The sequence below is a fragment of the Lissotriton helveticus genome, chromosome 6 (genome assembly GCF_964261635.1).
Source record: "Lissotriton helveticus chromosome 6, aLisHel1.1, whole genome shotgun sequence".
Taxonomy (NCBI): Eukaryota; Metazoa; Chordata; class Amphibia; order Caudata; family Salamandridae; genus Lissotriton; species Lissotriton helveticus.
In genome coordinates this window covers 1420267688-1420280426 of record NC_136067.1, presented here as the reverse complement: position 1 = coordinate 1420280426, position 12739 = coordinate 1420267688, and the positions used below count along the sequence as shown (strand labels likewise).

General features: G+C 44.1%; 1 protein-coding gene across 2 annotated transcripts in view; it reads right to left on the bottom strand.

Annotated features, from left to right (window-relative positions):
- The window catches only part of ADGB (androglobin), a 1448570-nt gene that overhangs the window by 253126 nt on the left and 1182705 nt on the right, over positions 1 to 12739 (bottom strand). For both annotated transcript variants that reach the window (XM_078649209.1, XM_078649210.1), the window contains exon 30: positions 3868 to 4058. In XM_078649209.1, the coding sequence (XP_078505335.1) occupies positions 3868 to 4058 (191 nt within the window). The remainder of the gene's footprint in view (positions 1 to 3867; positions 4059 to 12739) is intronic.

The following is a 12739-nucleotide window of genomic DNA, read 5'->3' as shown; positions in this document are numbered from 1 at the left end:
ATTTGGGGTACAATATGACATATATATTCCACACGTATATATCCTCTCTCCTCGTTCTAAGGTGTGTTTTTAAATCTTATGTGGGACGGTTTTAGGACCGCCGAGTGGATATTAATTTGTTGGCACAGATGCACATGCACGCGCACAAGTCTTTCATAAAAGCACTAGTGCAGCCGCCGTCTCCCCAAGCCGAGGTCCCGGTCGGGTTTTTGGGGGAAATCACAAACAATGATGTTCGCAGGGTTTTGAGGTTCGCATCGCTGGAGCTGTGTTCCGGTTAATTGATTGTACTTTGTCTTAAGTATTTCTGGGGCCCTGGGCAACACGTATGGGACGGGACCCCTGTTTGAAACAATTTTGAATTGTATTACGCATTGTGTACTAATTGAAGCTAGCATAATGTAGAAAAATATAAAAGTATGGAGGGAATGTGGAGCAACCCAGGAAATAACATAATCTGCATTTGTCAAGCCCCCGTTGGGTGTCTCATGGCACTGAATAACAGGTGTTTATTATTATCCAACGGTACTCATGTTATCGACCTTAGAAGGATTAAAGGCTGAGTGGACCCACCGGGATTTGAACCTTGTGACATGAGGTCGAGCACAGGCCCCCCTACAAAAGACACATTGTCCACTAAGCCACCGACCCGGCCTTATAAGGAAATACGGCTGCACATGGTTCAGATCGATGACAAGTCAAAGGTAGATGTTGGGGTGTGACCCCCAAGTATATATAGCGAAGAACGCCAATGGTAATGAGTAAGACGACAAAATAAATCATCTGCCACACATTAACTGCTGGGGGAAGACACAACCCTATTTGTAACAGCATTTATGTTCTATGCAGATTTATTCAATTTTACTGAGTGGAAATGGTTTCGGAACAAGTTCTCTAGGATGATGAAAGCTTGCAACAAGTGCGATCTTATGGAAGTGTAGACTGGCATGTTGCGTTTTAGGAAAGTGTGAATTACTGAAAATAGGGGGGCATCCGCTAATTAAGTTGAGTTGACAGATTAAGAATTGGCTCAAAACCCCAGATTGGAATGTACTTTTGCTGGACGGCCACGATTTACGGGCAGTTTTAAACAGGATATGGATCCCATAGTAGCTACTGCTGGAGCAAGAGAGTCAAAGCAGGGCAGATGAGAGAATGCGAGTAATGTGTCTGTAGTATTCAGGCAGGGTATATCTTGCCGGCCGTTCATAGAGAACTGTACAATTGATTAAGCCCTACGTACTTAGGTCAAGCAAAGATTAGATCAGATGGCGTGGCCTACGAAAAGCCTCTATAACCATATGCTATGAATCGAGTCGCAGCGTAGGGTTTGGGAATTGTGCTACCGAGACTCTCACCTCTGCATTGATCCATTCCCGCTGAGACATAGCGATAGTAAAGGTGCCACAGCTGATGATAACACAGCACACGCACTCTGCGTTTTCCTACTTTCTTTTTCACAACCGGGTTCTTGAACCGGAAATGACCCAATATGGAAGCGATTCAACAAGAGTGAAAAGGCCATGAATTCTACTCTCGTTCCAGTGCCACCTGCAGCACGGGAGGAAGAAATGGATCAGAATATGTCTGTTTCACATGTCTGTATGTCGTCAGTAGATGTCGTTGTAGATTACTGTCTGGTTTTTTTCGCAAAAGGAAAGTGATGGGATCAAGAATGCTGCTTACTGTAACCTGTATTATTAAAGCGTTTTCCTACCAGATGAGGGGGCCTCTGACTTATATGGACACTTTTTAGAGTTGTCAGGCTTGCTGTTATTTCACAACAATGAAGACAAATATTTTAGTCACTGTTATGTAAAGCACCAAGGTATTGGACCTACATGAGGACACACAGCCTCAGACAGCCAGGTAAAACTGACTCAACTTGTGCGCTGGCTAATCAGGAAAGCTCCACATTTCAAATCACAATAAAATACAAACAGTAGGTGCGTGAAAAACTATTCATAATGCACGAGAATAAGCCCTTCAAACAATAACAATTCTAGAGATATGCAGTGCCCCGAGCCGCTCCCAAGTGCACGCGTGCACATACTCGAGAGAGACAAGAGGTACAACACCTCCCTCTTTTAATAACAAGCGCTCGCCATAACAGACAGTTTCCTCTCTTTCTGCCGTCCCTTTGAGACTGGCTTGGCCTAACTTACGTTTGTGATAAAAGCGTTTTTATCTTCTATATGGGGCAAAACAGATGGCCCCATAAAGAAGATAAGAAAGCTTTTACCACAAACGTAAGTCAAGGAACCCAGTCTGAAAAGGACGACGCTAAAAGAGAAAGAAGAACGTCACTAGGACCTCTTCTCCAATGGCTGGCCACCGTTTAGCATGAACGGTGATGCCAGCCAATGGAAAAGAGGGGCGGGGCTTAACCTGGCTAGTGAAAATACCTCTATCTCATTAAACCTCGCCAGCGAGACTGCGCATGTGCGCAGCCTACGATAGCGGAGACCTAAAAAGAAAATACTAGAGAATGTGAAACTTATAGGGATATTGGAGGTACTGGATATGAACCTTTGCATGTGAAAGGCAACAGAAGGGTGACAATGTGGTATCATTTATGAACCAAGGTGCTGCACAACACAAGTGCATAGGCTCCAACACAGTGATATCTCCTAAAGAAAAATGTAGAGTCTATTCCAATGGTCAGGATAATTAAAAACCAAACCATCTTAAAATATTATCTAGAAGATTGTAGTGTTTTTTTGGCTTTTTAATTTTTAATTTGCACTCAATTTGCTATAAACATGGCTTTGCAAAAGTCTCATCCAATGGTTAGGATATTTAAAAACCAAACCATCTTAACATACTATCTAGAAGACTGTAGTGTGTTTTGGCTCTTTATTTTTTCATTTTCACTTGTATAGCACACAATTTGCCATAAACATGGCCTTGCAACTGCTTTTGCTAGTCACGGTTGATTTCTAAAAGTTTCTATTGCAGAATGGGGTCTGATTTGGGTTTTAACAATAACAGAACATGCTCTAGCACACTTAAGGTTCTACTCTTCACATACAAATAACTTCGCACAGACAAGTCAATCAGTTGGGTGTCAGCATGCTCACAACAGCACTGCTCACCAAGATTACCACATACCAATTTACAACAGCAGCACACATTAATACAGAAGTCTGAACAAATGCAACTCCAATAATCAATCATCAGGCTATTAAAGCATCCATCAGCACTTTCGAAAAATAGCTCCATAATACACATAGATCTACCGACCAATGGGAGAGATGTATGAAACTAATTTGCCTAATTTGCGTTTGCAAACAGTGCGAATCCAAAATTTAGGCGGCTTCCGAATGCAAAAAGACCTTTCTGAATGTATGAAAGGCTTTTGCATTTGTAATTTAGGCAATCACAATTGTTAGCCATTACCAAAATTGCGAATGCAAATAGGGAATCGCAATTGGCGATTCCCTAATGCACATGTAAGAAGCCTTTCATAAATGCGAACTGTGCATTTAGGAAATGCTATTACCCATTAGGTAATCGCACGTTAGATAATGCAAGACCCTTCTTACCTATGAGTCTTGAGGAGTATAGGAACGAATGGAGTCAAATTTACAAATATCGTTTTCCTAGTTGTGTTTGCGATTTTTAAGAAATCGTAATTAGGGAATCAATATTTCCTGTCTGTTTTGTTACATCGCATTTTGCGATTACTAAATAGCGATTTCTTAAAAATCGCTATTTGGTAATTGCAAAATTATATTTTCATACATGTGGTCTAATAATTACCATTATGAACCAAGGAAATACCTGGGTAGGCTGGCACAGCCTTTTTTTCTGATTTAAAGGCTGCATTGTTACTGCGCTGAATTTATACAAATAAGTGACTCTTACCCGAGACTCTGGTCTAGACGTTGGAGTTGAATGGAGTTTATCTTTGTCTCTGCTCGACTTTTCCTTCTCAGCTGATTTTTCTTTTCCTTTGCGAGGCGTTTTGTGAGCGGGGCCTGATTTCTGAGAATCTGTACTGCTGCGAGCTTCACCGCCGGGAGAGTGACTGGTTTCCTCGTGTTTCTCTCTGGATGCTGCCCACGTGTGGAAGTTATGTTTGATCAGGTTTTCAGTAAATGCCCAGTGGAGACACACCATCACGTCGAAGGAAAGCCATTGAAAAATAGGGGTAAATAGAGCAAATCAGCAATATGTCTTATAACTTTCAAATCATTTGTGAAGATTAGCTAATCAAATATTAGAAAAGAGGACACATAAACGTGTTTCTGATTTACTTTGTTCTTAGCACAATTTATGCACAGACTTTGCTGGTAGAAACACAGAGAAAGGCTCTGCCATTCTATGTTGCAAATGGACAAGTTATTTACCCCCGGTAACACTTTTTTCTGGTGGATACAGTATCTGCTTGTGGATTCACAAATCTTGGGTCTCAGTTATTAATAACAACCCCACACTTGTACTTAGTTTTCATGCCAAATACATTTCTTTACAAATAATGTATTCTTCTTTGTATAAGAGAACAGAATTCCACGCAACATTCAAAAGCAATCTGTAAGCAATGTATGTACCAAGTATTCCAACCTTTTACAACCTAGCCACAAAGTGACCCAATAGAACGAAGCTCTGAAATTGTGCAATTCATATAGAAGCTGTGACTAATGATAAAAATTTCAGAGAGAAACAAACTGAAAAGACTTCTATGTCACCATTTTATGAAGTCGAAAGAATCCTTTGTTGGGAACCCTCAACAATTGACAAGGGTTCACTTTATCAGAAGAGTTACCTATCCAGCTGAAGGTGTGTTATTTTCAGTACTTTTAGACCCCATTTATTACCTTAAACCAATCCAGTGAAATGTTACTGCCCCTGTTTGGAAGCACTGCTCGGCTTAAAAATTACGATACACTGCGTTTCAACCTAACTTAAGGGAACTGTACTGTTTTGGAGGTCTTCATCAGGAATAACAACATTGGTTCCCTGTAATCCTTTTAAATATATTGCAATACAAAAATTTCACAAATTTCTTTTTTTTTGTAAAAGCAAGGGCAGATATTGGTGTATTCTCACAAGGACAATGGAAGAGGTCATGGCTAACATATTGCCTGAGATTTTCATTAATAATTGAGATGCAGGGTGATGGCTGACTGGCGGCCCTTTTTTGTTTTACCACATTTAAACTGCCCTACACCGACAGCAGCACTAAACTGTCTATAGCCCTACTTATTAAGAAAATATGACCATTGATGCACCACCAGTGCTAAAAAATAATAGGGACTGAATGTGTGTTAGTCGATGGAATCCCAACAACACACAATCTGCACCTAAAACCTACACTTGCAATGCCAAGACATGTGGAAACATGAATTGGCCCACTGAATTCTAAATATTAGCTACCAAGTGGTAGGATGTTATGTGTGACACATTCAGCCGCTTCAGGCTTTCTTAGCCTCGGTAGCATGCATGCTGCAATCTTTAATCTGATACCTATAAGCCTAACCAGAAGTGGCACCATGCACAGTGTTGATGAGAGAAACAAGTCATGATTGTTTTGACGGTATCCAACATGATGTTTACTTGTGGCAGCTAAGAAAGTGATACTTACATTGTGATTTAAGGAGTGGGAAGCAGAGTAAGGACAAATAGATGGCAACATTTTAAAAAAAAAGCAGAATGAGCTTCCAAAGAACAACTGTGAACAGAACATCAATAAATACTATTGTCTGTCCTCATACTGCACATTCTCATTTTCTTCACTTCTTCATAAGTTTTCATTTGTTCAGATAACTTTTCTCATTCTTTCACCATCACCCTCTCCTTCCCCTACCCAGTGGCATAGCTAGCCCTCTGGCCGCCGGTTGTGGGGTCCCTGTATTTTCCGTCCTGCAGCGGTCGCAGTGAAGAGCGGAGACGGATGTGGGGGGTGTTGAGTGGTCACTCCTGAGTGGCATAGACACTAGTCCCCTCAGGTTGCAGGTACCTCTCACCTTTAATCCACCTTTGGGATCTACCAGACTCTTTCGGCTATTTCAACAGCGCCATCTTCACTGAATTCCTCCATTGTGGTCTACGGCGGTTTCCGACGTGACTTCCCAACTATGCACCCGGCTTCCCTGGGGTAAGTATTCTGGTTCCTGGGGTATCCATGGGTACGGTGACTCTCCCACCTTCCCTCTTTCACAGGGTTTCCTCAGGGTCTGCTGGGAAGGGTCTTTTGTCTTTAAAATTGCACCTGTGACTTACCCGTTGACTTGTATTGAGCACGTGATCAAGTTAACACTCAGCACACAAACTCCTTGGGGTTCCTAGATCCTCATCTTGGGGTGTTGCTTGGGTCCCCAGCTCTTTTACGTCTTCTGCGTCCATTCTTGACTTAGGTCATGGTTAACATTCCACTACTATAGTATATGGATTGATATCCCCCTGGAGACCGCTGGGTATTTGTGCTACTTACATGTTCTATGATCAAAGTATTGTGTGCATTTTGGTTATATTTCCGGGTAGGAGATTTTGCAATAGGTTTGTAAGTGTTTATAATAAATACATATTTTCTATAACTACCCTGTGTGGTTCTTTTTCACTTAATGTATACCATAAGATTAAGTACTGGCAAAACAAGCTACTTTACACTCATTCTGCTCTACGCCTGAAGGCTGCTCTCCACAGCTACCACTTAGAGAGCTTTCTAAGGTTATCTAAGACCACTAAAATACCCATAAGGGTTGTCTGGATTAGAGCAGGGTGCTATACTTATATAACTGAGCACCATATACCAAGCCAGCCTTCTATAGAGAGGTAGCGAGATAACCAACTTCTAATGTGCATCTTCCACACCCCAGCATCTAAGAAGGATCTACCTCTGTCAGACACTTTAATCCGCATGGATAAATGGCAGAATTGTTAGATAACAGGCTATTGAGTGGATGAGCGATAACTCAACCAATAAAATACTAATTTCTCCATCTTTGCACTACCTTTTCCTATCGGTAATTTTTCTCACATTCATCCTCTCATCCATCCACAAAAATGCACAGAAACTCGCTTATGAATATAGCGCTTCCACCTATTACATAAGGTCAGATGTATTGGCATTGTCAATGCTTTTCAAATGCTTTTTTCGTTTTAAAGTCAAATTAATGTGTAGCAAAGAATTAATATATGCAACCCACTACATGAAAAACCTGTGAACTGTGAGATTTAACAAAAACAATTTAGTCATGGAGTGATTCTGAACTAAAACACATTAGTCACATAACAGTGCATCACAACTGCATGACTTCTCAGTAGACACAATAACACAACAGTGACATATTCTGCAAGGAGTGGAGTGAAACTGCTGCATTGGTACATGTTGCAAGTTTGCCCTTTCTGCAGGGTCACCCCAGAATTCTGTTTTTTGCTGCAGGACCCATTTTTGTTGGACATAGGCCTGTGTGCAGTTTATCCCTGCTATCCGGCCATACTGTGCTTGAACTCATCTCTCTGAACATGTTAAAAATGGTATAAACCTGATTGCCACATTTAATTTACCTGTAAGTCACACTACATGTACCCAGGACCAGTACATAATTTAATGCTGCTAGTGTGCTGCAGCACTCACTGGGCCACCCACTAAAGTAGTACTATAAAACATGTCTCCAGATCTGTCCCTGCAGCCTATGTGTGCAGTTTAAAATGCCATTTTGACTGGGCAAAAAAACTTTTGCCAGGCCTAAACCTTCCTTTACAGTACTTATAAGTCACCAAAGGTAGGCCCTAAATGCCCATAGGACTGAGTACAAAGCAGTTAAAAGGGAGGATATGCATATTTAATGTTTTGCATGTCCTGGTATTGAAAACCCTTCAAAGTAATTTCTTCACATTGGCAAGGTTGGCTCTCCCAAAGGAAAACATGGAGTAACACAATAACAACTTTTTTTTGTGTGTAAATATTTTTATTGCAGTTTTCCAGTAAACAGCTCTACATTACCAAACAGAGAAAGACAGGTGTGCACAGTCAGGTAAATGATTGATGTCTTATATGGAAATCATGGATGAAAGAAATTAAAGTCAGACCATCAAGTTAAGGCTGATTCAGCATCTCACCGAGTTGCCCCAGCACAGAGGTGTAGAGCTGGTGGCACAACCCCAGACAGTACCACAGCGGACACCTCCCACACCCCATACATACAGTCATCTAGCAAATGGACAATTGCCACTCACTCATCCAGGTCCTTGCCAATTTGGACACCAGCAGCAGGAATAGGGGAGAATTGGGCCGACCAGCTTCCAGTGAGGGTACCTAAGAAACCACCTGCTCAGCTAAAATCTAACCCGGGCATCTATTTTGGAGCAAGCCACCAATATCACATCTCAGTCAGGTAAAATCCGTACCCCACACACTCCCCTAGACTCCTCCCTCCGAAGCGCCTCCTTCTCAGAATCCGCACATCTAGACAACTCCTTCCCCATCTACAGAAGCCGGTACCATTTGCAGATTTCCAGCTCATCATCAATTGCTGTCAGACAAGAACAAGCGACAAATCTGTGAACCTGTCCGTCGCCTTCCCGGTCGCACTTTGCGCATTGATGGAAGCTCAGCAAGCACAGCCATGGGAAGCAGTCAAAGTATCTATCTGTGGGCCAAAGGATAACTTGCAGTTCGTAGGACCAGTATGGCGCCAGCATTGGGCATGTCCATATGATATGATAGAGCCTTGAATCAGCAGCAAGGCAGCAGTAATACGCCGACAAAAACTCAGGAAACATTGCCTGTGAACACCAAGGGGTGAGACATGCCCAGTGCAGGAAGTAACACGGAATGAGTTTAAATCTAGCATTTCTGGACACCTTGGAGGTGATCGGCAGGGTTTTCTCCAGGTAGAGTCACTGATCACGATTCCCAGGTCCATCACTCAGTGTTGGTGCAGTTGGGACAGGTCCTCCTACACTCCTTTTAACAGCACCCTATGGAGCAGCATGACCAACTTCTGCTTAACCATGATGAGGAACAGATGGTAAAGGAAATCATGTTCCGGAGGCTAAGTGGAACCTGTCCTCCACCAAGCACGGCCTAATGCAACAGGAAGTACCTACCAGGAACGTCATACATCTCCCTCAAGTCCAGGAAGGAGCTAGCCTCACCCCCTCCAAATAGGTAGCCTAGTATGGTGAGCCCTGCCTCAGGCCTCAGGCCACAGACAGTGACCAGCCCAACCTCCTGTGTGCTGCCAGTACTGAGCAATCATCAAGGAGAGCTCGCAGGTTTATTGTACCATTGTATGCAACCTCTGTTATGCCTGTGCCCACATGTACAGCACTGTTCAAACTAGGACATTCTCATCATGCACCATTGAGGCAGGGGCAGGTCATAGCAGAATCCAAGTTAAAAGAACTCTGGAAGGTGTCCCATACTCGCAGTGGCCTACAGCATCCCAGATCACCATCACCACTGAGCCACGCACTGCAACTGAATGGCTAAAAGAAAAGCTCAAAGTCCGGGGCAGTCATACCACCCTCATTTACCGGCAATCACAATTTCCGCAGGGCCACCCTGCTTGTCAAAGATCCTCAATATAATGTGAGAAGGATGATATTCAATTCCCGAAGGTACGCCCTAGGGATTTCAAACAGATAAAGGAGCCGCAGTAGCAGAGCTTACTTTGTAAAAAAAAACTATGTGCTAGGGCCCTTCTTTGGCGGGGCGGGGGCACGGTGGGGGGAGTGACGCTGGGGGTTGGTTGAGTAAGCAAAAAAAAAATGTACTGTGCCGCTGGTGCCTTGTCTCTGCTCGTGCTCTCCTCACCTTGGAACAGGAAGCACAGCCAGGCCCCACTGACCAATCACAATGCTGCAATGCAGCATTGTGATTGCTAAGCATCCAGGCTTCCCTGACCATTCACAACACTGAAATGCAACGTTGTGATTGGTCTGAAAGCAGTCACAGGGTGCTCAGCCAGGGGCTGGAGAGATGGGCATGTTCTCCATGCAGGCTGTAATGCAACCTGCATGTAGAACAGGGAAAGTGCACATGAATGGTTTGGTGCCCTGGTCCAAGAACAGAGCAGCCCCGCCCACCCGCAAAGCAGCGCAAAGCATAAAATGATAATAACGCAAGTTATTATCATTTTATGTTTCGTGCTTTGCACTGCTCAAAGCAGTGGGGCGACCCTCCTTCACCATAGTGGAGGAGCCGGCACTGCTGCCACTGCTGCCAAGGACTGTACCAACTTAACACCTAACCACTACACTCCTACAAGGGTAACAATTCACACTATTTCAGGCCACACAATGCTATAATAATGATGTGAGAGGCTGATATTATTCATTTTCAATGCTATTTGACTTACAAAAACACATTTGTTGTGCTCATTGCAAAATTAAAAAGACAGCACCACCACCCCCTCTAGAGAAAGTGCTGACAATTAAGTGCTGTGTCTAGCACCAGAAACTGCTGGCTCAAAGTAAGCACTGCGCAGCAGAATCATCATCTTAGGAATGGCTATCCGACCGCTAACTAATATAAGGAGTGTATCCAAAAGGTGACCAACTGCTGCAGGGCAGTCACAGCCTGAGCAACGTTACCCTCAAAAGCATCCCCACAGATCTATACATTCTTTCTCCCAGGTAACAAATGAGAAAAGGTTTTGAGTGCAGTGGCAGCACAGCGGTGGAGAGGTGGACCTCTTCTCAGCCAGGTTGAAGTGGGTAGGTGCAGAACTTATGCCAGTTAACCTCCAGGCCATCCATTCGCCTGAAGGTCGACATACCCTCAAGTCAGAAGGCTCACTGCGCATATACAGCAGTATGTCATCTGCATATAATGAAATATATAAGCAATCACCGATAACTGTAGGCTCCAAAATTGTCCACCCTGCGGTACTGATAGTGTGAAGGGCTCTACGGTCAGCGCAAGTAACAAAGGGGACAAGGGCCAACAGTAGGGGGGCCCTCTCCACAGTACATGAATCAGATATTACTGAATAAATATGAACCCTTGCCATCAGCTGAGTATAGAATAGCTTAGTCCATTTAACAAAGGCCAGCCCAAAACCCCATCCTGAGAAAAGTAGCATATAGGAACTCCCAGTCCAGGGAATCGAATGCTTGCTGAATGTCAACAGACAATGCCAGCCAGTCTGGTGGGAGGGTTCCCTGCATGCCCAGGACATGAATCAGCTGGTGAATATTAGGCAAGGTACTATGGCCAGGTATAAACCATGTCTGCTCAGGATGAATCAAATTACTCATGTGTGGCAAAATCCTGTTTGCCAGAATCTTACTCAGGATTTTATAATCTGCATTAAGCATAGAGAGGGGCCTGTAGGAATCCACTAAAGACACACTTATGGCCTTGCACAAAGGGGGTGGAAGCAGTCATTGCTGTCATGCTCTAATCAAAACTTCCACTAACTTAGGGGCAAGGCCAGCAGAATAAGTGGAGTAGAAGTCTATGGGCAGCCCGTCCGAGCCGGGAACCTTGCCCGTGCCATCTCCTTTATAGCGCCTGCGCCACCTGCACAGTAATATCAGCACCTAGTCACTCTGCCACTGCGGGGTCCAGGACTGATAGGGAGGAATCTGCGATGTAAGGAAGAACATTCAACTTGTTAACCCCAGTGGCAGCCATGTACAGCTCAAATAGTAGTTCAGGAATACCATATTAATGGTTTCTTGCATGAACACGTCGTGGCCCGCTGAGTCTCTAATCTGAAGGATGACATGCATCCTCATCTAGTCCCAGAGGAGCCAGGTTAACAACATGCTTCCAGACTTGTCCCTCTCCATGTGAGCCCTTGCAATATAGGCCCTGTAGTCATATTGCTGCAAGGGCGCTATACCATTGCAAACAATTTATACCATTCAGCAAATATCCACTCTTTGCCTCCTGTTTCTCACCCAACTCCTGGGGGAGCCCCTTAAGGAGCGCCTCCTGCTGCCTAATGTCCAAGTGGAGCTGGGTGCGCACCCCAAACCGTTCAGAGATACAGTAACCACGCACGACAACCTTGAAGGCCTCGCATTCAACTCCCATCAACAATGCTGATCCTGCATTGCCCAACCAAAAATAAGTGATCTACAAACTAAGCAAGGACCAAAAAGCCGGGTTATCAAGCAGGGCCAGGTCCAACCTCCAAGTATACAAGATCTGCAATGGTACCACCTGAAAGGGCATAGTAAGGGGTAGGGGTCTGAATGCGTCCTTACCAGGTACTCTGCACCCACCACCCACTCCTACGCTGCATCACATCACAACATATCCAACTGTACCTCTATGTCATGCAAACCAGATCAATAAGAGTAACCCAGACCCCGGGGTTCCACACCCTCCAGCAATCTACAAGGCCCTATTGCAACACCCAAGAGCAAAAAGCTCCAGCTAATTTATGCACTGGCACCGAGGGGGTGGGAGTGGGACCTGTCCAAAGTTAAGTCTGTAATGCTATTGAAATTCCCCCCCACTATCCTGAAATAAGGCAGCATTACCTGCAAAAGGGGCATCAAGCTATTCAGAAACAAGGTTGGTCGGAATTTGGGGCATAAACATTAAGAAAAGAGACATCTCTGGCATCCAACCTTCCAAGTACCAGCACATATAGGCCCTAAAGGGCATTAGATACCTCATGTAATTGAAAGGGCATCCCAGGCCTGATCCAGATAAGGGCCCCACCTCGCAAATGGAGAGTAATCAGTGCAGTACAGTTGCAGCTTCCATCTCTTGCAGAGTGCTCTGCCCTCAGAATCTGACAGATATGTCTCTTGCATAAATACAAACTGC